The 26,812-nt window shown below is 40.6% G+C and overlaps 1 protein-coding gene and 1 pseudogene across 2 annotated transcripts in view; one reads left to right on the top strand and one right to left on the bottom strand.

The window, feature by feature from the left end:
• Positions 1-26,812, top strand: part of EDA (ectodysplasin A) — a 374,640-nt gene that overhangs the window by 340,244 nt on the left and 7,584 nt on the right. For both annotated transcript variants that reach the window (XM_067722661.1, XM_067722660.1), the window contains exons 3-6: positions 17,920-17,943; positions 23,510-23,689; positions 24,676-24,710; positions 25,636-25,687. In XM_067722661.1, the coding sequence (XP_067578762.1) occupies positions 17,920-17,943; positions 23,510-23,689; positions 24,676-24,710; positions 25,636-25,687 (291 nt within the window). The remainder of the gene's footprint in view (positions 1-17,919; positions 17,944-23,509; positions 23,690-24,675; positions 24,711-25,635; positions 25,688-26,812) is intronic.
• On the bottom strand, positions 4,202-4,990 carry LOC137216478 (general transcription factor IIF subunit 2 pseudogene; annotated as a pseudogene).

The following is a 26,812-nucleotide window of genomic DNA, read 5'->3' as shown; positions in this document are numbered from 1 at the left end:
GTTTTGTGTTTTGTTTCAGAATAAGGAACTTCGGCTTTTTCATTCCTTTTGAGAGTTTCTGTAGTTGACTACTTTTTTCCTGCTATGCCATTCACTTTGAATCTGTATTACCTCAATTCCTCAGAGAGAAAAAGGACAGGGAGTCCTCATTTAGAAAACATTTCCTAATTTTTTTTTTTTTTTTGCGGTACTCGGGCCTCTCACTGTTGTAGCCTCTCCCATTGTGGAGCAAAGGCTTCGGACACACAGGCTCAGTAGTCATGGCTCACGGGCCTAGCCGCTCCACGGCATGTGGAATCTTCCCGGACCGGGGCACGAACCCGTGTCCCCTGCATCGGCAGGTGGACTCTCAACCACTGCAGCACCAGGGAAGCCCCATTTCCTAATTTTACATTTTAAAAGTTAATATTTAAAAAGAAAAACCTTCTTCAACCCCAACCCCTAAGCCCATCATGAGTAATCTGGTTTAATACAAGTTAAGTCTATAAATAAATGTGTTCTTTTTCCTCAAAAATCACTTAAACAACTATACAAGAATTACTGTTTTAATAAAATTAGAAATGAAAAAGGACAAGTTAAAACAGACACCGCAGAAATACAAAGCACCCTAAGAGACTACTACAAGCAACTCTATGCTGATAAAATGGACAACCTGGAAGAAATGGACAAATTCTTAGAAAGGCATAACCTTCCAAGACTGAATCAGGAAGAAATAGAAAATATGAACAGACCAATCACAAGTAATGAAATTGAAACTGTGATTAAAAATCTTCAAACAAGGTCTTCCCTGGTGGCGCAGTGGTTGAGTGTCCGCCTGCCGATGCAGGGGACACAGGTTCGTGCCCCGCTCTGGGAGGATCCTGCATGCCATGGAGCAGCTGGGCCCATGAGCCATGGCTACTGAGCCTGCGCATCCAGAGCCTGTGCTCCACATCAGGAGAGGCCACAACAGTGAGAGGCCCATGTACCGCAAAAAAAAAAAAAAAAAAAATCTTCCAACAAACAAAACTCCAGGACCAGAGGTTTCACAGGTGAATTCTATCAAACATTTAGAGAAGAGATGCAATCTTTGGGACTTCCCTGGTGGCGCAGTGGTTAAGAATCTGCCTGCTAAAGAAGGAGACACGGGTTCAAGCCCTGGTTCAGGAAGATCCCACATGCCGCAGAGCAACTTAGCCCGTGCACCACAACAACTAGTGAGCCTGTGCTCTACAGCACACAAGCCACAACTACTGAGCCCGTGTGCCACAACTACTGAAGCCCACGTGCCTAGAGCCTGTGCTCCGCAACAAGAGAAGCCACCCCAATGAGAAGCCCACACACTACAGTGAAGAGCAGCTCCCGCTTGCCTCAACTAGAGAAAGCCCGCAAGCAGAAATGAAGACCCAACGCAGGTAAAAATAAATAAATCTATTAAGGAAAAAAAACATTTAGAGAAGAGCTAACACCCATCCTTCTCAAACTCTTCCAAAAATTTGCAGAGGAAGGAAAACTCCCAAACTCATTCTGTGAGACCACCATCACGCTGATACCAAAAGCAGACAGAGATACTACAAAAAAAGAAAATTACAGACCAATATCACTGATGAATATAGATACAAAAATCCTCAACAAAATACTAGCAAACAGAAACCAACAACACATTAAAAGGATCATACACCAAGATCAAGTGGGATTTATCTCAGAGATGCAAGGATTCTTCAATATATGCAAATCAATCAGTGTGATACACCATATTAACAAACTGAAGGAGAAAAACCATATGATCATCTCAATAGATGCAGAAAAAGCTTTTGACAAAATTCAACACCCATTTATGATAAAAACTCTCCAGAAAGTGGGCATAGAGGGAACCTACCTCAGCATAATAAAGGCCATATATGACAAACCCACAGGAAACATCATTCTCAATGGTGAAAAACTGAAAGCATTTCCTCTAAGATCAGGAACAAGACAAGGACATCAACTCTCACCACTATTATTCAACATAGTTTTGGAAGTCCTATCCACGGCAATCAGAGAAGAGAAAGAAAGGAAAGGAATACAAACTGGAAAAGAAGAAGTAAAACTGTCGCTGTTTGCAGATGACATGATACTATACATAGAGAATCTTAAAGATGCCACCAGAAAACTACTAGAGGTAATCAATGAATTTGATAAAGTTGCAGGATACAAAATTAATGCACAGAAATCTCTTGCATTCCTATACACTAATGATGAAACATCTGCAAGAGAAATTAAGGAAACTCTCCCATTTACCATTGCAATAAAAAAATAAAATACCTAGGAATAAACCTACCTAAGGAGACAAAAGACCTGTATGCAGAAAACTATAACACACTGATGAAAGAAATTAAAGATGATACAAACAGATGGAGAGATATACCATGTTCCTCTACTGGAAGAATAAATATTGTGAAAATGACTATACTACCCAGAGCAATATACAGATTCAATGCAATCCCTATCAAATTACCAATGGCAGTTTTTATAGAACTAGAACAAAAAATCTTAAAATTTGTATGGAGAAACAGAAGACCCCAAATAGCCAAAGCAGTCCTGAAGGAAAATAACGGAGCTGGAGGAATCAGACTCCCTGGCTTCAGAGCATACTACAAAACTACAGCAAACAAGACAATATGGTACTGGCACAAAAACAGAAATATAGATCAATGGAACAAGATAGAAAGCCCAGAGATAAACCCACGCACCTGTGGTCAACTAATCTATGACAAAGGAGGCAAGGATATACAATGGAGAAAAGACAGTCTCTTCAATAAGTGGTGCTGGGAAAACTGGACAGCTACATGTAAAAGAATGAAATTAGAACACTCCCTAACATCATACACAAAAATAAACTCAAAATGGATTAGAGACTTAAATGTAAGTCCGGGCACTATAAAACTCTTAGAGGAAAACATAGGAAGAACACTCTTTGACATAAATCACAGTAAGATATTTTTTGATCCACCTCCTAGAGTAATGGAAGTAAAAACAAAAGTAAACAAATGGGACCTAATGAAACTTAAAAGCTTTTGCACAGCAAAGGAAACCATAAACAAGATGAAAAGACAACTCTCAGAATGGGAGAAAATATTTGCAAATGAATCATTGGATAAAGGATTTAATCTCCAGGATATATAATCAGCTCCTGCCGCTCAGTATTAAAAAAAACAAACAACCCAATCCAAAAATGGGCAGAAGACCTGAATAGACATTTCTCCAAAGAAGACATACAGATGGCCAAGAAGCACATGAAAAGCTGCTCAACATCACTAATTATTAGAGAAATGCAAATCAAAACTACAATGAGGTATCACCTCACACCAGTTAGAATGGGCATCATCAGAAAATCTACAAAGAACAAATGCTGCAGAGGGTGTGGAGAAAAGAGAGCCCTCTTGCACTGTTGGTCGGAATGTAAACTGATACAGCCACTATGGAGAACAGTATGGAGGTTCCTTAAAAAACTAATAATAGGACTGTCATACGCCCCAGCAATCCCACTACTGGGCATATACCCAGAGAAAACCATAATTCAAAAAGGTACATGCACCCCAATGTTCATTGCAGCACTATTTACAATAGCCAGGTCGTGGAAGCAACCTAAATGCCCATCGACAGATGAATGGATAAAGAAGATGTGGTACATATATACAATGGAATATTACTCAGCCATACACAGGAACGAAATTGGGTCATTTGTAGAGACATGGATGCATCTAGAGACTCTCATACAGAGTGAAGTAAGTCAGAAAGAGAAAAACAAATATCATATATTAACGCATATATGTGGAACCTAGAAAATGGTACAGATGAACCGGTTTCCAGAGCAGAAATTGAGACACAGTAGTAGAGAAAAAACATATGGACACCAAGGGGGGAAAGCAGCATGGGGTGAGGGTGGCAGTTGATGAATTGGGAGATTGGGTTTGACGTGTATACACTGAGGTGTATAAAATGGATGACTAATAAGAACCTGCTGTATAAAAAAAATAAAATTTAATTTAAAAAATAATAAAATTTCATTTCAACTGTTAAAAAGAAAAAGAAGTATTGTTTTAAAAATTTACCTAGAGAAATTAAAGTACCATTCATTTTCCCCCTGTAACAGATGGTGCTCAAGGATTCACGTATCAAGGCCATTTGCTTATCTCATCACACTTTAGTTGTTCTGTTAGCAGGCAGGCTTTGAATGTGCTTAATCATTCTTTTCTCCTCCTTGATAATGTCTGTACTCTGGCTTCAGCTCTCATGTGTTTTTGTGGAGCCCTTTTACATTTTGAATACCAATTTCTTTTAAGATTTCCTTCAGGTACGACACAGGCTGTTTTGTGATGTCCACCAAGTCCTTAAGATTATAATATTGATGTTTCTCAAAAGCTGAAAACAGCATGTCTAAAATGTGTTATCAGCTCGAGCTCGTTTTCCATCTTTCTTTTTCCTTTCATATTCAATATTGTACTGATGATTAACAACAGGTTTGTAATTGGTTGTCACAGCTTTGTTCAGTTGCTGTAATAGCCTTACAGGTTTGGAAGATTCTTCTATTTGTAATCTCTTTAATCTCATGTACTTTTCACTGGCAGTGGGTCAACATTCAACTCTTTGTACCACTATTCCTTCCAGTGAAAGCTTATCCGATGAGCTCTTATTAGACACTGTTAATGCCTGTCCCCCAACACTTTGCAAGACAAATATATGTACTCTAGGAGCACTGCCTGAAGCTGATTTTCCGCCAATATCATGAATATTTTCAAGGGCCTCATTCAAAGTAAATGACACCTCCATCCTTCCTTGATTTTTGGCAATCCACAGTTTCCCAACTTCACCTCTTCCAGGACCTTTAGCCCAATGCTGTGACAAATATTTAGGAACCTTCACCAGCCACACTCTGGTGTTCTGTTTGGCGCCGGTCAGGCTGAGTTCCCCTCTTTCCTCCATGGGTCTATCACCAACGGAGGCGTGCAGGCCACAGCAGCGGCCCCAGGAGCTGGGGGGCTACGGGGCAAGGGACCAGAGCACAGGGCAAGCCCTGGCCGGGAGCTGATTGTGAAGAGCCGGGGTCCACCTGCTCAGATGCTGGGAGCCCGGGGGCCTTCTAGGAATTTTAGAGTTTTCTGTTTTACATTGAGTTCTGTGATCCATTTTGAGTTTATTTTTGTGGAAGTTATAAGGACAGTGTCTAGATTCTTTTTTGCATGGGCATGTCCACTTGTTCCAACACCATTTGTCGAAAAAACTATTCTTTCTCCATTAGATTGCCTTTGCTCCTTTGTCAAAAATCAGTTGACTATATTGGTTTGGGTCTATTTCTGGGCTCCCTATTCTGGTCCATTAATCTATATGTCTATTATTCCACCAATACCACACTATCTTGATTACCATAGCTTTATGCTAAATTTTGAATCAGGTAGTTTTAGCCCTCCAACTTTGTTCTTATTCTTCAATATTGTGTTAAATATTGTGAGTCTTTTTCCTTTCCATATAAAATATAGAATCAGAGGTTTTTGTATCCACAAAATAACTTGCTGGGAGTTTTACTTGGGGTTACATTGAGTCTATAGATCAAGTTAAAAAGAAATGACATTTAACAATACTGAGTCTTCCTATCCATGAACACAGAATATCATTCCATTTATTTAGGCTTTTATTTCTTTCATCAGAGTTTTCCTCATATAGATCTTGTACATATTCTGTTTGATTTATGCATAAATATTTCTCCTTTTTTTGGTGCTAAAGTGTTTTTTTTTAATTTCAAATTCCAGTCATTCGTTGTTAGTATAGGAAAATAATTGACTTTTGTATATTGGGCTTGTATCTCACAGCCTTATTATATTTGCTTATTAGTTCCAGGAGCTTTTTGGTCAACGCTCTGGTATTTTTCACATAGAAAATCATGTCATCTGCAAACAAAGACAGTTTTATTTCTTTCTTCCCAATCTGTATGCCTTTTCTTGTCTTGTCTTACCTTATTGCCTTAGCTAGGAGCTCCAGTGTGATGTTGAATTAGAGTGGTGAGAGAGGACATCCTTGCCTTGTTCTCAGTCTTAGGGCAAAGTCATCTAGTTTCTCAGCATAAGTATGATATTAACTATAGATATTTTTGTTGATTTTTTTATCAAGTTGATGAATTTCCCCTCTATTCCTAATTTGATGAGAGCTATTATCATGAATGGATCTTGGATTCTGTCAAATGATTTTTCTGCATCTATTGATACAATCATATGATTTTTCTTCTTAAGCCTGTTGCTCTATGATGGATTAAGTTAATTTATTTTTGAATATTGAATCAGCCTTGTGCACCAGGAATAAATTCCACTTGGTCGCGGTGTATAATTCTTTTAACATTGTTGAATTTGACTTGCTAATATTTTGTTGAGGGTTTTTGCAACTATTTTCAATGAGATGTTGGTCTGTAGTTTTCCTTTCTTATAATGTCTTTGGCTTTGGCATTAGGGTACTGCTAGTTTCATGGAATGAGTGAGGAAGTGTTCCATCTGCTTCTGTTTTCTGCAAGAGGTTGTAGAGAATTGGTATAATTTCTTCCCTAAATGTTTGGTAAAATTCACCAGTGAAACCATCTGGGCCTGGTACTTTCTATTTTAGAAGGTTATTAACTGTTGATTCAATTTCTTTATAGGCCTATTCAGATTATATAGTCAATTTCTTTAATATATAAACAAGTTATCCTTTACATATTATATATACAGATTATATATTTCTTCTTATATGAGTTTTGATAGATTGTATCTTTCACATAATTAGCCAATTTCATCTAAGTTATCAAATTTGTGGGCAGATTTGTTTTATTCATAATATTATTTTATTATCCTTTTAATGTACATGAGATCAGTAGTAATGGCCCTTCTTTTATTTCTGATATTAGTAATCTGTGTCTTCTCACTCCCTTTCTTGGTTAGCCTGGGTAAGGGTTTATCAATTTTATTCATCTTTTCAAAGAACCAGCTTTTCGTTTCATTGATTTTTTTTCTATTGCTTTCCTGTTTTCAATTTCAATTATATTTGCTCTGATTCTAATTGTTTCTTCTCTTGGGCTTACTATGAATTTAATTTGCTCTTCTTTTTCTAGTTTCCTGAAGTGGAAGCTTAGATTAAATATTTTCCAAAATCATTTAGATCTTTTTCCTGTTGTAATATATATGATTTTCCAGCTACTTTCTGTTATTGATTTCTATTTTAATTCCATTGTAATGTGAGTATATAGTTTGTATGATACCTATGCTTTTAAATTTGCTAAGGTATGTTTTATGACACATAATGTTTATCTTAGTGAATGTTCCATGTGAACTTGAGAAGACTGTATATCCTACTATTGTTGGATGAAGTATTTTATAAATGTCAATTAGATCTAGTTGATTGATGGTGCTATTCAGCTCAATATATCCTTACTGATTTTATGCCTGCTGGATATTTCAATTACTGATTCAGGGATGTTGAAGTCTCTATAATAGTGGGTTCATCAGATTTTGCCTCAATTTTGTGACACTCTGTTGTTAGCCACATACACATTAAAGGATCTTATGTCTTGGAGAATTGACACCTCTATCACTATATAATGCCTCTCTTCCTTCCTGATCATTTTCCTTCCTCTGAAGTCAGCTTTGTCTGAAATTAGCTTGCTTTTGATTAGTGTTAGCATGGTATATCTTTCACCATTCCTTTACTTTTAATCTACCTTTATCTTTATATTTAAAGTGTGTTTCTTACAGATAACATATAGTTGGTTATTGCTTTTTTATCCACTCTGGCAGTTTCTGTCTTTTAATTGGTGTATTTATACCATTCACATTTAAAGTGATTATTGATATAGTTGGATTAATATCTACTATATTTGTAACTGTTTTCTATTCATTGTCCATTTCTTTGTTTCTTTTTCTGTCTTCCACTCTTTCTGCCTTCTCTGGTTTTAATCAAGCATTTTATATGATTCCATTTTCTTTCCTCTCTTATATCAGTTATACTTTTAAAAATTTTTAGTGGTTGCCCTAGAGTTTGAAATACACATTTATGACTTATTCAACTTTGCTTTCAAATAACATTATACCACTTCAGAGGTAGTGCAAGTACCTTATAGCAGAGTATTCCCAATTCCTCCCCCCATCCCTTATAGCATTGCTGTCATTTGTTTTACTTATCCATAAGCTATAATCACTGAATACATCTTTGCTATTATTATTTTAAGTAAACTATTATCTATTAAATCAATTAAGAATAAGTAAAATAAAAGATTTGATTTTACTTTCATGAATTCCTTCTCTAATGCTCGTCCTTTCTTTATGTAGATCCAAGTTTCTGACCTATATCATTTTCCTTTTCTGAAGAACTTCTTTTAACATTTTTTATAAGGCAGGTCTCCTGGCAACAAATTCAATCAATTTTTGTTTGTCTGAGAAAGTCTTTATTTCAACTTCATTTTTGAAGAATAATTTTGCTGGATACAGAATCCTAGCTTGGTGTTTTTTTCTTTTAACACTTTAAATATTTCACTGCACCCTCTTCTTGCTTGAATGTTTTCTGAAGAGAAACCAATGTAATTTTTATCCTTTTACCCCCCTCTAGCTTCTTTAAAGATTGTCTCTTTGTCTTTGATTTTCTGCAGTTTGAATATGATATGCCTAGGGGTCAACTTTTTGGTATTTGTCCTACTTGATATTCTCTGAGCTTCCTGTATCTGAAGTTTGGTGTCTGTCATTACTTTTAGAAAACTCTTATTTGATATTACTTCAGATATTTCCTTTGTTCCTTCCTCTCTTTCTTCTTCTGGTATTCCCATTACGTGTATATAACCTCATTTGTAATTGTACCACAATCTTTGGACATTCTGTTCCATCTTTTTCATTCTTTTTTTTTAATCTTTGCATTTCATGTATAAAGTTTCTGTTGACATCTTCAAGCTCACTAATTCTTTACCATCAAAGGCATTCTTTTATAGTGCGTTGGGGTTTTTTTTGATAGCGAACTTTTTATCTTTTAATTCAATGTATTTAAACTTTAAAAAAGTTCACCCATTTCTCCCACCCCCCAACCCTCACCTCTGGCAGCCACCAGTCTGTTCTCTGTATCTATGAGCTTGGTTTGTTTGTTTGTTTATCTATCTACCTTTTTAAATTCTGCATATAAGAGAGATCATACACATGGTATTTGACTTTCTCTGTCTGACTTATTTCACTTAGAATAATGCCCTCAAGGTCCATCTATGTTGTTGAAACTGACAAGATTCCATTCTTTTTTATGGCTGAGTAATATTCCATTGTGTATGTTATACCACATCTTCTTTATCCATTCATCTATTGATGGACATTTAGGTTGTTTCCACATCTTGGCTATCATCAGTAATGCTCCAATGAACATGGGTGTGTGTGTGTGTATATATATATATATATATATATATATATATATATATATATATATATATATATATATGTTAGTGTTTTCTTTTTCTTCAGATAAATAGCCAGGAGTGGAATTGCTGGATTAATTGGTAGTTCTATTTTTAATCTCTTGAGGGACCTCCATACTCTTTTCCATGGTGGCTGCACCAATTTATATTCCCATCAACAGTGCACAAATGTTCCCTTTTCTCCACATCCTCGCCAACACCTGTTATTTCTTGTCTTTTTGATAATAGCCATTCTAACAAGTGTGAGGTGGTATTTCATTGTGGTTTTGATTTACATTTCCCTGATGATAAATGATGTAAAGCATCTTTTCATGCACTGCTTGGCCATCTGGATGTCTTTGGAAAAAAATGTCTATTCAGATGTCCTGCCCATTTTTAAATTGGGTTGTTTGGGTATTTTGCCATTGAGTTGGATGAGTTCTTCATATATTTTGGATGTTAGCCCTTATCAAATATATGACTTGAAAATATTTTCTCCCATTCAATAGGCTGCCTTTTCATTTTGTTGATGGTTTCCTTTGCTGTGTAGCAGCTTTTTAGTTTGATGTAGTCCCACTTGTTTATTTTTGCTTTTGTTTCATTTTCTTTTGGTGTCAGATTCAAAAAATTGTCACCAAGACTTATGTCAAGTAGCTTACTACCTATGTTTTCTTCTAGGAGTTTTATGGTTTCAGGCTTTCAAGTCTTTAATCCATTTTGAATTAATTTTTGTGTATGATGTAAGATAGTGCTCTGGTTTCATTCTTTTGCATGTGATTGTTCAATTATACCAACACTATTTATTGAAGAGACTATCCTTTTCCCATTGCATATTCTTGGCTCCATTGTCATAAATTAATTGACCACATATGTGTGGGTTTATTTCTAGGCTCTCTATTCTGTTCCATTGAGCTATGTGTCCATTGTTATGCAATACCATACTGTTTTAATTACTATAATTTTGCAATATAGTTTGAAATCAGGGAGTACGATGCCTCCAGCTTTTTTCTTCTTTCTCAACATTGCTTTGGCTATTTGGAGTCTTTTATGGTTCCATACAAATTTTGAGGTTGCTTGTCCTATTTCTGTGGAAAAAATGCCATTGAAATTGTGATAAGGATTGCACTGAATCTTATATTTCTTTGGGCGGTATGGACATTTTAACAATATTAATTCTTCCAATCCATGAGCATGGAATCTCTTTCCATTTATTTGTGTCTTCATTTTCTTTCATTAATGTCTTTTAGTTTTCAATATACAGGTCTTTCACCTCCTTGGGTTTGTTTGTTTATTTTTGTGGTATGCGGCCTTCTCACTGTTGCAGCCTCTCCCGTTGTGGAGCACAGGCTCCAGATGCACAGCGCCAGCGGCCATGGCTCACGGGCCCAGCCGCTCTGCGGCACGTGGGATCCTCCCGGGCCGGGGCACAAACCCACGTCCCCTGCATCGGCAGGCGGACTCTCAACCACTGCGCCACCAGGGAAGCCCTCCTTGGGTTTTTTTTAAATGAAAAAATACTTTATTGCTGAAAAATGCTAACCACCATTTGAGCCTTCTGAGTGAGTCACCACCTCCTTGTTTTAACTTATTTTTAGGTATTTTATTCTTTTTAGTGCAATTTTAAATGGAATTGTTTTCTAAATTTCTCTTTCTGATAGTTCATTATTAGTGTATAGAAACAGAAGTGATTTTTGTGTATTGATTTTTGTATCCCGCAACTTTATTAGCTCTAAGAGTTTTTTGATGGAGTCTTCAGGGTTTTCTATATATAATATCATATCATGTACAAATAGTGATAGTGCTGCTTCTTCCTTTCCAATTTGGATGCCTTTTATTTATTTATTTATTTTGCCTAATTACTGTGGCTAGGACTTCCAATACTGTGTTGAATAAAAGTAGCAAGAGTGGGCATCCTTGTCTTTTTCCTGATTTTAGAGGAAAAGCTTCCAGCTTTTCACCATTGAGTATGAAGTTAGCTGTGGACTTGTCAGCTAACTTGTCAGCTAATATGGCCTTTATTAAGTTGAGGTAACACACTTTTTGAGAATTTTATCATGAATGGATGTTGAATTTTGTCAAAATTTTTTTCTTCATCTATTGAGATGATCATATGGTTTTTATTGCTCATTTTGGTAATGTGGCATATCACATTGACTGACTTGCAAATGTTGAATCATCCTTGCATTCCTGGAATAATTCTCACTTGATCATAGTGTATATGATCTTTTTAATGTATTGTTGACTGGTTTCCTATTATTTTGTTGAGGACTTTTGCATCTATGTTCATAAGGAATATTGTCTTGTTTTTTTTTTTCTTATGGCATCCTCATGTGACTTGGATATCAGGGTAATGCTTGCCTCGTAAAATGAGTTTGGGAGAGTTCCTTCCTCTTCAAATTTTTGGAAGAGTTTGAGAAGGATAGCTATTAATTCAATTATCTTTGAATGTTTGGTAGAATTCACCAGTTAAGCCTTCTGTTCCTGGACTTTTGTTTGTTGGGAGGTTTTTGATTACTGATTTAATTTCCTTCTAGTAATCGGTCTGTTCAGATTTTCTATTTTATCATTATTCAGTCTTAATACATTGTATGTTTCTAGGAATTCATTCATTTCTTCTAGGTTGTCCAAATTGTTGGCACGTAATTGTAGTCTCTTAAGATCCTTTTGTGTTTCTGAGGTATCAGCTGTAATATCTCCTCTTTCACTTCTGAGTCTGGTTCTGATGCTTGGTTTATCTCTCCAGACTGTATTTCTAGCCTTTTAATATGCCTTGTAATTTTTGGCTGAAAACTAGACATGATATACTGGGTAAAAGTAACTGAGGTAGGTAGGCCAGTAATGTAAGGTTTTATGCTCATCTAAGAGTTAAGCTGTGTTTACTGTTTGCTGTAAATGTGGTGTCAGAGGCTAAAATTGTCTCCATAGTTCTTGTCTTAGTCTCTTCATGTGGTCTTTGGATGTCCCTGGAAACTTCTTAAGTAGGGTCTGAGACTTGCAGTGTTTTTGTTTGTTTGTTTTTGTTTGTTTAACATCTTTAATGGAGTATAATTGCTTTATAATGGTGTGTTAGTTTCTGCTTTATAACAAAGTGAATCAGCTATATATATACATATATCCCCATATCTCCTCCCTCTTGCGTTTCCCTCCCATCCTCCCTATCCCACCCCTCTAGGTGGTCACAAATCACTGAACTAATCTCCCTGTGCTATGTGGCTGCTTCCCACTAGCTATCTGTTTTACATTTGTTAGTGTATATATGTCCATGCCACTCTCTCACTTCATCCCAACTTACCCTTACCCCTCCTTGTGTCCTCAAGTCCATTCTCTCTACATTTGCGTCTTTATTCCAGTCCTGCCCCTAGGTCCTTCAGAACCTTTTTTTTTCTTTTTTTGGATTCCATATATATGTGTTAGCATACGGTATTTGTTTTTCTCTTTCTGACTTACTTCACTCTGTATGACAGACTCTAGGTCCATCCACCTCACTACAAATAACTCAATTTCGTTTCTTTTTATGGCTGAGTAATATTCCATTGTATACATGTGCCACATCTTCTCTAACCATTCATCTGTTGATGGACACTTAGGTTGCTTCCGTGTCCTGGCTATTGTAAATAAAGCTCTGGCAGTGTTTTTAGCTGTAATGCCGTTATACAGGAGTGCTGTTAATGTGGTGATAAAGTGTGGGTAGAATGGAAGCATTCATGAGTCTTATGATTAATTCTCAATCTTTTAGTGTGCCTGAGTTGGGTATTTCCTATCCCCCAGGTCAGTTCAGCTCTGGTAAAACCCCAGTCAGTTAGGCTCTGATAAAAGTTTTCCTTGAGGGCAGGCCTTGTTAAAGAGAATAGAGAGGTCTGGATATATTTCAAAATGGCTGCTTTTCCTCTCCCCTTACTAGAAGGACAAGAGAATTTTTCTCCCATCTTCACTGTGAGAACCTGGTCGCGCTCTTGAAGGTAAAATGCATGAACGTGTGGAGAACCCCCTAAGGCTGGGCCCACTGGGGATTTTTAGCCCTTGAGCTAGTCCACACTGAGCATCTAGCAATTTGTCAATTACAGTTTTAAAGTCTTCTTACTGATACTGGCTTCAGCTTCAGGCTTCTTCACCCAGTCTGCTATGAGTCTCCATATCCACCGGTCTGTCTCTCCATATTACAGAACAGCAGTTTGCCTTGTGACCTCAGTTCTCTGATGGATCTAAGAAGTGATTTTAAGTTTGCTCAGCTTTTTTCTTATTGTGAGTATGGGAGTGATGGCTTTCAAGCGCTTGACACGTGAAGCCAGAAATTGGAAGTATATACATTTATTTTTTAATTTTCAAAACACATCTAGAAAAACATGAATCTTTCTGAAGTTTCAGCTTACCTGAAAATATTTACAGACTGTGTGGCTTTGTGCAATTTAATCCATCTCTTCATCTATAAAATAAGCATAATAATAACTACTTTGCTGGATTGTTTAAGACCTAAATGAGATATGTAAAGCATCTAGCAAAGTGCATGGCTCATATATATTCAATAAATGTTAGCTTTAGTTATGGTGTCATTTATCTTCATCAGAACCCTAGGCTTGAATAGAGACAAAGTGTACAAAGTATTCCCTAATTTAGAAGATGAAGAATCAGAAGAAAATGGCCCACTTGCCTTATTGTCAGTTTGTGACTGAGTCAGGACCAGACTCAGGCTAGGACTGCTGCTGGCTTCCATGGCCCTGATGCTATTACAAGACCCCTTTTCTTAATATCAGATAGCAAACAGCCTGGCCACATAGATCAAAACCTGTCAGATCTCAAATTTACTACTATAAAAGCAGTCCCAGGGACTGCACATCTGTCCCACCCTGATGTATTTGTGGGGTTTGCCTGCAGAAAGCATGATGATTACAAATAGAGGGTATTAGAATGATAGAAAAATGTAGCCTGTTACCACGGAAACAGACATGTGACAGTGGTAGTGCCCTGAGTAGGTATGAAAAAGGTTCTGAAGCATATAGAGAAAATAAATCAATATATCTAAAATGTTATAGAACTCAGCAGATGTTACTGCTTTTGCTCTGGTCAAGATGCTCATATCTAATATGGGAGAGTTCTAGCTCCCTGATATTTTCTCTCTAGAAGATGGGAAACCACAATGGCCTCAAACAAAAGAAATGAGAATGGCGGATATAGAACCAGGGCTTAGAGGACCATGTTGAAACTCATAAGAATTATTTACTGGCCATGGTGGTTTTCCATCTTCTAGAGAGAAAATACCAGGGAGCTAGAATTCCTATACTGCTGAGATGATGTACTCACTAGCCCCTATGGGAAGTGCGATACAATTTAAGGATAATCTTGTCCATATTTTTTCATCCTCATTTTTTTCTGAGGGATATGCCAAATGTCCACCGAATAGATGGAAGCTCCCTGGGAGCCCTTCTGTGACACAAGAAGAAGTGGAAGATAGGGCTTTGAGCCCCTGTTATTCTCAGCACTCTTCATGGCATGGCCATTTTGGAAAATAAAGATAAAAATTTTAGTTAGCTCCTTGCCTCCCGCTGTATACCAAATCTATACCAGATTAATTAAAGATTTAAATATGAAAAATGAAATCATGAAAGAACTAGAAAAAAATATAAAGAACTACCTATATAATGCTGTTGTATCCAAATTTAAAATGATAATGTAGAAATGTAGCTATTGACATAGAAGAAAGTTATCAAACAACATTTTTATTTGATCACATTTTGTAAAAATACATATTTATATGCATAGGAAATTTCTAGATATGCAGAAAATGTTAATAGTGGTTATTTGTGAGTAGTTTTTTTAAGCTATTTTTTTCCTTTTTGCTCCCCTTTTCTATGTATGTAGGTGTGCATGCATTTAAGTATGTATAATGAGTAGTATTTCTGGTATAAAAATAATAAAAGTTAACAAAATTTTTTTAACATCTTTATTGCAGTATAATTGCTTTACAATGGTGTGTTAGTTTCTGCTGTATAACAAAGTAAGTCAGCTATACGTATACATATATCCCCATATCCCTTCCCTCTGCATCTCCCTCCCACCCTCCCTATCCCACCCTTCTAGGTGGTCACAAAGCACCAAGCTGATCTCCCTGTGCTATGCGGCTGCTTCCCACTAGCTAGCTATTTTACATTTGGTAGTGTATATATGTCCATGCCACTCTCTCACTTCATCCCAGCTTACCCTTTCCCCTCCCCGTGTCCTCAAGTCCATTATCTACGTTTGCGTTTTTATTCCTGTCCTGCCCCTAGGTTCATCAGAACCATCTTCTGTTTAGACTCCATATATATGTGTTAGCATATGGTATTTGTTTTCCTCTTTCTGACTTACTTCACTCTGTATGACAGACTCTAGGTCCATCCATCTCATAAAAGTTAACGAAAAATGTTTAACTTCCCTTTCCCTCTTTTCCCTTGTAGATATAGGTCAAACTTCCCTTGTAGATATAGGTCAGACTTCCTCCAGGAATTTATTTTTCCTCAACTAGCCAGTGTAATTCCTTAAGTCTCCCCCCTTTAGTACTTTCCTATTCAACTGTAAGTTCTCTGAGGATAGAGTTGTGTTTCATTATTTACTGTGCCTTCCCTAGGTGTGCTCAATAAGGACTAGGTGCATGGTGATCGTCTGATTTCCTCAAAGCCTGCTTTGAAGTCTGATGTAATAGTACTTACCCTTTAACCAGCTGAAATGGTCAGCAACTTGGCCAGGGCTAACACAATCTGTCTGTGAGGCCAGTGGCTGCAATGGCTGTCATCTCACTGCTTTCCCAGGCTGAGGTGGCTGACTGGTTGGCTGGTAGCTTGTTGATGGGGTTATAGGCCTTTCTGTGTAAATCCTTCCCCAGACAGCTTTCTGGTTCAAGGAGGTGGCCCTTCTCAGACTGTCTCTTAGTCAGTAGTATCTGTGTAGCTGTGCTTCCTTGCCAGAACCTCTGTGTACATTCTCAGGAGCTCTCAGTGTTGTTAAAAACATACAAGATCGGCAGTAAAGAAAGAAGACCAAGAACTGGGAGGAGAGAAAGAGAGAAAAAAATGAGGATAAAAGAGTGGAGGATCATGACCTTAAGTGCAGCAGGTTGCTTAACCCAACCATAAACATCCCCTGCGCATAATAATACCTACTGTTGCACGTGAAATTACTTTGCCAGGGAAGTCTACACAGACATTGGTTTTCGAGGGACCTGTGCAAGCTCTGATGGCCACGCTGGCAGCCCTCCAAGTTAGAGACTTTACTGACTTCTGATTGAAGTCTGCTCAGACAGAATCTTTGATAGAGCCTGCTCTTATAGGTAAAGACCATTCCAAGCTTGTTGCAAGAATAAAATGAGATGATAAATGGAAATAGATTTTTTAGTCTATAAAAGAGTATACAGGGGCTTCCCTGGTGGCGCAGTGGTTGAGAGTCTGCCTGCTGATGCAGGGAACACGGGTTCGTGCCCCGATCCGGGAAGATCCCACATGCCGCGGAGCGGCTGGGCCCGTGAGCCGTGGCCGCTTGGGCCTGCGCGTCCGGAGCCTGTGCTCCGCAACGGGTGAGGCCACAACAGTGAGAGGCCCGCATACCGCAAAAAAAACAGTATACAAATGCTGGTCTTTTTGTGAGCTCCTGAGGGCACTGACAGGGGTTTATTGTTGTCCAGTAGGGTCTTCATGGGAGTTTGGAACAGATTTTTAAATATGTGCGCCTAAAGAAAATCAAATCCACCTACAGAATGAAGTGAATTGAGTCCCCAGTAGGGAAAAACATGCCTGCATGTCTGGGAGACACCTAAATTGTGTATGTCTGAGGAGTGATTGTTACCTAACTATATGAGAAAAGCCTTGGGTTTTCTGAGTGCCCTCAATTGATTAGAAATGTTTTCTTTAGAAGTAATTCCCCAGAAAATGCTTGTGATTTCATTGTCAATGAAACTGTTGGCACTTCTTTTAAAGTGTCTGTTAACTTATGTTAAATTACAGTGGGAGTGCATGTGGCCCCCAGATGAATGTATTATGGTTGCACTGTTTTAATAACTAACGATTTGAATAACGATAAGGAAGTGACTAAAAAGTAAACTGCCACTGCTCTGCTCCTTCCATGAAAATGACCCTTTTCTCCTTCCAGCTTCAACACATGAGACTTCACATCACTTCCTGACCTGAATGCGTGACTCTTCAATCTCAGGACTTGCATAATTAATGGAATGCCGTCCTAAGGTTGTTGAGTTCTGCATTTCTGGGCATTTCATCTTTATGGTGAAGTACCCATTCCCTCACTCCAAAGACTAAGCCTGAAATATTTTTCTTCCTAGGGAAGAATCTTCCTTGTAACTTTATTGTTACAACAGTCAGAGACAGATTGGGGAGGTTTGATAGTTGGGCGATACCTTGCCAATAACCTGACCCTTAGCATGGGGCTCCCTCAAATTTGCAGTGTCTTGGGGATTCCTCCTGTGACTGTCTTGAAGAATAAACACTTTATGTTAATTTCCAGTGACTTAGTTTTCCATTTTCTCTTTTTAACAGGTCCAGTTAAAAACAAGAAAAAGGGTAAGTCAAGCTCCTGATTTTGTAAAATTGCTGTCATGTCTTTTCTAAAATTAGAAGAAAAAATCAAGGGAGAAGGATTTTTATATTCGTTCAATGCTGGATGTCCATTATTTTACTCAATCATGTGTGATCTTCTTGAGTATTGTAGCTTCCAAGGAATAAGAAATATATATCATTTTTCAGTGATGATCCATGAAAGATAGAATTGCTTCCTAGCAACATGTGAAAGTTGTTTTTGCTTTTCTTCCTTGTTCCCTCTTCCATACAATTCATTTTACATCTCTTTCCTTCATTCTTCCTTACTCTTTCCCCTGCCCTTCTCCTTTCTCCTTTTTTCCCCCTCCTTTATCAAATCAGTGGCCAGGTATGAATGAAGTCCTGAGACTGCTTGTAGGGACTAGGTATACTACCTCTTGAGAGATGTCAGTACCCTATTTTTTGGCCTAAAAGCTATCCCTCTCCTATTTCTCAGAGAGTCAGGGAAGGTATTTCTTGCTCTGGGGTTTCAATATCATTTTCTCTGTGATGGAAAAACCTCAGCTGTAGTAGTACCCTGATCATTTAGTCTTTTCCAAGAATCTCCTAGTTGAGTGGATCCATTGTGCCGTTGTTGGGTCTGTAAGTCTCCAGTGTACTTGCAATGGGAATGGCCCACGAGTTTGTACAAGTGCTTGCCTGCCTGAAGAGGAGAAACCAAAGACAGAACAGGTTCCAAAAGACAGGACCAGGGAATGTGGTCCACTCCTTAGGACTAAAAGAACCAACCACGAAACGAGTTTTTTAAGTACCTATTTTTTTCTGTGTTCTGACCTGGGAGGAAAATAGAGTGAAATTCATGAGTTTTCATTAAAATGCTCTAAGCGAAATGATTCTGTCTGTTAACATTTCCGGAGCTTTACAGAGTAGATTATCAATCCCAGACTAGGCCCGAAAGACTGGCTTCAGCTGCCTCCTGCCACTTCTCTGAGTACTAGGGTACTCTGGTGGCTTGAGATGCCGTGGACCACATGGGAAACCTGTGTGCCTGTTGTAAAGAAGCTGAAGAATGGCCTGGCCCCTAAGGACCTGAGCTGAGCAAAATTGGAAAATAGCCAGAGAACTGGAGTCAGTGAGGAAACCTTTCTTTGTGGAGCCTGGGCATTCACCAAGCTATTCTGTCTTTTAAGAAAGTAAATGTGACTTTTTTAAAAAATAAATTTATTTATTTATTTATTTATTTTTGGCTGTGTTGGGTCTTTGTTGCTGCGCACGGGCTTTCTCTAGTTGCAGCGAGTGGGGGCTACTCTTCGTTGCGGTGCACGGGTTTCTCATTGCGGTGGCTTCTCTTGTTGCAGAGCATGGGCTCTAGGCACGCGGGCTTCAGTAGTTGTGGCTTGTAGGATCTAGAGCGCAGGCTCAGTAGTTGTGGCGCACGGGGCTTAGTTGCTCCGCGGCATGTGGGAACTTCCCGGACCAGGGTTCGAACCCATGTCCCCTGCATTGGCAGGCGGATTCTTAAACACTGCGCCACCAGGGAAGCCCAAATTTGACTTTCAAGTGTGTAGTTTTCTGTTCTTATCACATCCCTTTAAGACAGTAATTTTAACAAACCTAGAAAGCTCCCCTGGCCTGGACAAGGACACTCTCTGCTCCTAGCACAAGCCCAGGGATGACTTCCTTTATTTCTTGCTTTTTTTAAATAAATTTATTTATTTATTTATTTATTTATTTCTGGCTGCATTGGGTCTTCGTTGCTGCACGCAGGCTTTCTCTAATTGCAGCGAGCGGGGGCTGTTCTTCGTTGCAGTGCGTGTACCTCTTATTGCAGTGGCTTCTCTTGTTGCAGAGCATGGGCTCTAGGCATGCGGGCTTCAGTAGCTGTGACACGCAGGCTTCAGTAGTTGTGGCATGCAGGCTCAGTAGTTGTGGTGCACTGGCTTAGTTGCTCCATGGCATGTGGGATCTTCCCGGACCAGGGATCGAACCTGTGTCCCTTGCACTGGCAGGTGGATTCTTAACCACTGCACCACCAGGGAAGTCCCCTTCCTTTCTTTCTTAATAGGTAGACTTGAGAGCACTTTCTAATGACAGCTACTAAGTTTTTTTTTCCACTCACTCATTCACTAGACAGTGAATAAGCATCTTGTAATTGTCAGGAAGAGAGATACAGAGATGAAGAAAAATGGTTACTGCCCTCCAAAATCTCCCGGTATAGTTGGAGTCATGGAAACACACACAAATAATTGAAGTACAGTATTTTAAAAAGTGCAATTATAGAAGCATGAGCTTCCCATGCTTGGTCCTACATCTCAGAGAAAACATTATCTAACCTAGACTTTGAAGGATGAGGCAAAAAGAAGGGGAAGAATATTCCAGCAAAGAAAACTACATACTGAAATCTCTCAGAGGCATGAAAGAACATGTCATGTCTGGGGGAACAGCAAGTAGGCTAGTGATTTACCCAAATATAGGGCATGTGTGTGGTGGGGAGCAGCACCCATTTGAAGTGTCATCCAAGGGGTGAGCACCGAGAGAACACACTTGCTGGTGGTAATGGAAGGCAGCTTTCTAGGCGAGAAGCTCTGAAATTACAAACTCAAGAGATCCCAGTGCCTCTGGTAGTGACTTGGATCACTGCCCAGCACTGCTACCTTGTATGTGGGCCACTATTGGGAAGAGAATGCACATAGGCTTTAAACATTTGCCTTGGCTGAAAGCGATTTAGAAGCCATTTAATACTGATTTCCATGGACACAGTGAATAGACACATGCCTGAAGGGGTAATTGAGTTGTTCATTTAATTTCCATCCTTTAATGGAATTTTCCCCCTCCCATAACTTTCTCTCCCTCTCTCTCTCTCTCTCTCTCTCTCTCTCTCTCCCTCCCCCCCCCCATCTCTTGCTTTTAGTTCATTCTTTCAACAATTTGAGCTTCACTAAAAGAACGTGTGTATTCTTGCATCTAAGACTACACAGGGTAACTTGATAAGTACAAAAGTCTCTGGGCTTTTGTATCGTGAGGTACTCTGTTAGAGTAAGGAAATCCAGAGAAGGAATACAGTCCTCTAAAGTCATCTTCTTGGTCCAGGGGCCATTTTGTACATGCTCCTCTGTGGGCCAACTTTCTGTAAGGATGCAAGGATGACAAGCACAGTTACTTAAACCTGGTTGCAGAGGAGCAAAGAGGACCAGCTGCAGAACTAGATCCCAGCAGGAGCTTGTTCTCAGATGCCTTCTAGCATTTTAATAAGTGAACATTCTCTGTTTACACTGCAACCATTATTCACTTTCACTGCAGGAGTTTCTGGCTCTAATTCTTCCAAAATTACATTAACAATCACAGGAGACTCACAATCTTGACACTAAAGTTCACACTACCCACAGAAGCCCCTCTAGCTCAAAAATCACTGTTAGGCCTGGACATTCTGGGACAGAGGACAGCCTACTATGCACCATCCCCTGTGTCTGTGCCACTCAGAGAAGAGTGAGAGAGAAGCAGACTTTATAACCAGGCTAGGGAAGTTTCCTGACTGCCAGGGGTACGTCAATCCTCCTTATGGAACCTCAGTCTTGGGAGGAAACTTAGAGAAATCATTGAGGCCAAGCTCCTCGTTTTACCAATGGAGAAACTAAGGCTCAAGGAGAGGAAGGGATTTACCCGAAGTATACATCCGTGGCAGAGCTGAGGCTTACAGCCTTATCTCCTGACTACAGATTCCTTGTTCTCTCCACTACACTAGCCGGAATTGAAACTTGGGCGCTGAATAAGCCTGACTTGGAAGCTGCCCAAATCTGAAGGGAGATGGCTTTCCTGTTCGGCATCTTAAAATTTGCTAGATCTCGAAACTGGGCAGATTCAGTCTTCTGCTGCTAAGTGCAGGGAAAACGCTAAGACTCCTGTCTCTCCGTGAGAGAGAAGCTCTATGGACCTTCCTTACTTTCCTCCCTGGGGAAGGGGCCCCGCAATGACCCTGTTGTTTCATTGCAAATGCAGATGTGGTTAGACACGGACAAGTGACCTCTTGAGTGGCATTGACATGAGGACTGGGTTTCTTGAGCACGCGGCATTCTTCTTAAAAGAGGACCTGATAAATCAGAACAGGATTCTCCTCCCTGAGAGCCCAGGGAGCCAGGAGGCAGAGTCAGGAAGGAGGTATTTAAATGAGACTTGACAGGGTTATATTTAAAAAGGAAGAAAGAATCACAGGTGAAGACACCATGATGGAGTCTGGGGAAAGGCTCCCATTCCTGAGACTTCCACAAGATTGTGAAAAAGCGGGGAAGGGAGGAAGCAGTCACCCACCTGTGACCACCTGCAGTGCTTGAATTGGACTGCATGGAGCAGAGGAGGTTAAACAGGAGGAACTGGAGGGTTTGGTTCAAAACCACAGTTATGACTCTGTTAACATAGCTACATTCTGGCAGGGATGTGGGAAGGACTGGAATATGGAATAAGAAGGCTGAGACTGCTCTGAAAGGATAGCGAGGAGGAAACGGGGAGGATCTGGTGGCTTGATTAATAATACATTCAAGAATAGGGCCTCTGAGAAAAGACTTTGGGAAGCCAGATTATTTAGCCTATAAAAATAGAGGTTGATAGATGACTTAATGTCTTTGAGCACATGAGGGTTATTGTGTGCATGATGGTAGCTATTCTTCTCTATCTATACAAACAATAGAATAAGAGCTTAAACTGCCACAGGAGGAATTTCAGTTCAATATACAGAAGAACTTCCTAACAGTGAGGGGGTAATAAACATTGGAACATGTTACCAAGGGAGTTTGAAGAATTTCCTTTCCCAGAGATCTTTAAAACTAGGGTTTAGAGGGGTCAGCTGAGAAAGCAAAAACCTGCCTGCTGCTTCCTCCTCAGCTGAGCTCTGTGCTCTCCACTGCCCCTTCTTTCCTTATGGTGCTCGAGCCCTCTCTGTCTCTCTCTCACTCTCTCTCTCTCTCCCCCCCTTCCCTCCCTCGCCCTCCCCTCCCCCACCTCTCATCTCCCAGACTCCTTCCAATCCCACATTCCCACCTCCATCCCAAGCCCAAGTCCCTGTACATCCCGACTCCTATAGGAAACCTTCCTGGAGCCAATATTCTTCCTAAGGTCAGGCCTGGACAATAAATGTGAAAGCCACACTCTTCAACAATAGCCCAGTTCTCAATTCTAAAAAGTGACCCATAGGTCTAGCCACTTGGCAATTCTGATCCTTTGGACTTAGCCGAACTGTAACCTCCTTTTTGAAGCCTTCCCTGACCTCTCCAGCATTTTGTCCCTACCACTAATGCAGCACTTCTACTATCGTGTGACTGTGTCTGTTTCCCCACTAGACTGAGCTCCTTGAGGGCCATTATATCTTCAAACCCAACCTATAAATGATTATTCATGAAACAGGGTAGGGAGTGTGTGTGTGTGTGTGTGTGTGTGTGTGTGTGTGTGTGTGTGTGTATGACGTATGATAAAAGTATCCACCTCTTTAAGAGCAGGAACTCCCAGAGGGCCGACTTTGTGTCATTAGAAGGCTGAGGAACTCCTGACAGTACATTCTCAGTCAATAACTACAAATGTAATACCTAATCTTGTCTTTCAGGAAAGAAGGCAGGACCTCCTGGGCCCAATGGCCCCCCAGGACCTCCAGGACCTCCAGGACCCCAAGGACCCCCAGGGATTCCAGGGATTCCTGGAATTCCAGGAACAACTGTTATGGGACCACCTGGCCCTCCAGGTCCTCCTGGTCCTCAAGGACCCCCTGGTCTCCAGGGACCTTCTGGTGAGTTCTTCCATCTCTCCACCCTCCTAGGCTCCTTAAAAGTTCTCTAATAGAGCAAGAGTGGGTGATCCCAAGAGCATTTTCAAATGGTGGTGTACACTGGTGTGCACTATAGCCTTCCCCCCACCACATTGCCCATTTGAAGAGCATTTAATCTCTTTGCATCTTTCCCTTTGGGCCCAGAAGGGCATCCAAAAGATATAGATCCAGATCCAAACCTGCCTAATTGAAGTTGACAGGAGTCAGACTACCTGGGCTTAGGTCAGTTGTTATTTCCTTCTCCTATTCCCCTCTTGTATCTTGGGGCTTTACAGAAATGGAGTCTTTACGGCTGATTTCTCTGGGTCTTTACTGCCACAAGACTCAGATTCTTTGACTCATAGTTCAAACAGGGCTAATCCGTGTCACCGTGGCCCCAAGAGATGCAGTTAGGGTTTTTTTTTCCATCCAATCTTTCCACAAATATTAATTGAGCACTTTCTATGTGCAAGAGATATATTGATAAGTGGTCCCTGTTCTCGTGGAATTTATGTCCTACAGGAGGAGAGAGACAAGTAAAGAAGCAAGGTATTTACAAATGGCAATGCGCTCTATGAAGGAAATTAATAGAAAGGGAGCAAAAGGTTAAAGAAGTGAGCACCGTCGTCTCGGGGTCACGTGGTGGCAGGAAAACACTCTTCTCTGTCTCCATAGGTGCTCGGTGGTACTTCCCTTAGACCAGCGTTGGTGAGAGGCCAGTTTCCCTGCTGGTTGCTAGGCCCACTGAAGATGCAGGTCGGGAGCAAGTAAGAGAAGGAAGGAGTGTCCTCTCCTACCCCAGTGCCCTGCATCACACCCTGACTCTCCCTCCATTTCTGAGCCCTGGAAAATAACACTCAGACAGGGCTTCACTACAGGGAGCAAAAGCTCAGTGCCACTGGCTGCCTAGGTGAGGAGTAAAGGAAGTAGAAAGAGACGCCCTCTGACTGGCCTGTCCTATTTTGCAGGTGCTGCTGATAAAGCTGGAACTCGAGAAAACCAGGTTGGCTGGGAATTGCTCTCTTGCTGGAGAGGAGGGAAGACCACAGGCTAGAGCCACCCTTGAGTTTGCTCCCTATTCAATTTGCTGAGGCTTTATCTTGTGAGGAGACCCTGGAGGTTCTGAGGTTCTTCATTCACAGCCTCCTCCATCTCTATGAATAGAAAAGCTTTGCCCCAGGGCCTGCCTTTAGCAAGGGAACTGAGTCTTGTCATGGCCATTTTTCCCCATTCCCCAGGAGACAGAGGGTCACCATTGCCAAACCCAATAGTCAGCTGCCAGTCAGGCCTATTCACCTGGATCTCTGCCTCCCCGGCCACCCCAGACACCTTGTCGGCCCTCAGACCACCTGACATCAGCAGCTTAGAAGTTTAAGAGTATGTCCTTGAAAATCAGCCAACCAGCTCTGGGTGAAGCCCAGCCTAGACTTCTGCCTTCATGGCCTGAAGGGCTCCTCCCTAGTCTCTGAGCTTCCTGATCCGTCTCTACTGGCAGGTTCCGCCGCCTCGCCTTGTCTCATCTCAGCCTCCCTCACTACAGCTGTTTGGTCACGGCGATCAGTCTACACAGTTGCACGGTGCTTGACGGCTTGCAGGGCATTTTATATTCATCACCTCAGTTGATCTTCAGACATCCCTGTGAGAGAGGTCAGACAGAGATTCTCATGATCCCCGTTTCACAGTTAGCGAAATGAGGCTCAGAGGCATTACATTTGGCCGAGGTCACACAGCTATGAAGTGGCAGAGCTACAAAATCATATTACCCTCTAGTAGAAATGTGGCCACTCGCATCCCAAGAAAGGGGAGAGGGATCAGAATTGGGATACAAATGAAGACTAGAAACCAGAGGTGGAATCCTGGCAACTGGTGGCTGAGCAAGCAGCCATTTCTCACAGTGACTACTCTCTCTGTCCTTCTTATCCTCCCAGCCAGCCGTGGTGCATCTACAGGGCCAAGGGTCAGCAATCCAAGTCAAGAATGGTAAGAGTCAAAGCAGGCTCTCTCCCTAAGGAGAGTTTCTCCTCCCCTTACCCCCAGCCTTGTTCCTCCCAGGCCCCTGAGGTACCCTTGACATTCGGGGCCATTCTCTACTCCATTTTGCCCTCTGCTGGCTGTCCTGAGTAATTGCTTGCCCTAAGGTTACTACAAATTGCATTTAGAATCGCTGATGAGGAAGCTGAAAGGGACTTGAGACATTGTCTAAACCAGGGATTCTTGGGAGGTGGAGGCTGAATCAGAGTCACCCTTGGGGATATGTGTAGTTTTATCACCATTTTCACAATACAAATTAGAGAAAGTAGAACGACATAAAATCGAATCTTCTTGTCTGATGGGTCTACACAGAAAATGGGTGGAGGAGGCATTTCTCTCAGGGAAGTGGGGGGCATGTTAGACTCTCCAGGGAGTATGAGATGCTAGTGTCTATGAAAAAGGGGGGTGGATTTCAGGAGGTTAGAAACCCTAATTTAGTGTAATCCCTGCATTTAAAAGGTGGGGAAACAGAGTGCCAGACAAATTGGACAACACCATACTAAATCTACTGCCTTATATCTGTATGGTACTTTAGAGTTTTCAACATACTTTCTTTGTCTTTGATTTGATTTGATCCTCACGACAAAGGTAGGCATTAGCTCCTTTTTACAGAGACAGAAACTGAAGCTCAGAGAGGTTAATTAACTGGCCCAAGGTTTCCGTTAAGTGTAGGAGCTGGGATTCAAAACCACATCTGTTTGACTCTCTCCACCGCACTATGCCACTTCAGAGATGTGTGTGTATACTCCACTGAATGATTAGCTTCATTTTCTTCCTCAAAGAGACATGAACGTTCATTAAAGAACGGCACTTTGAAATAATGTCCGGTCCCCAGGGTGCACAAAGCCTAAAATGCGTGAACCCCCAGGAGCTTCGGGAAGCAGCAAGCCAGCCAAGATGCCAGACGCTTACTGGGAGGGGCTGTGAGTACAGAAACAGTGAATGAAGGTTCAGAAACCTGCTGCATGGAGACAGCTTCTAAGAGCCCAGTCAGTCCTGAACTGGCTGTGCTCTGCTTCCTTAATGATCGGGCTTGGCTACATCCTGGAGTGCCACCAGAATGCCTGACTCAAT

This window comes from Pseudorca crassidens, chromosome X (genome assembly GCF_039906515.1).
Source record: "Pseudorca crassidens isolate mPseCra1 chromosome X, mPseCra1.hap1, whole genome shotgun sequence".
NCBI lineage: Eukaryota > Metazoa > Chordata > Mammalia > Artiodactyla > Delphinidae > Pseudorca > Pseudorca crassidens.
Note: the sequence above shows the minus strand (reverse complement) of the source record. Positions and strands in the feature narration are given on the sequence as shown.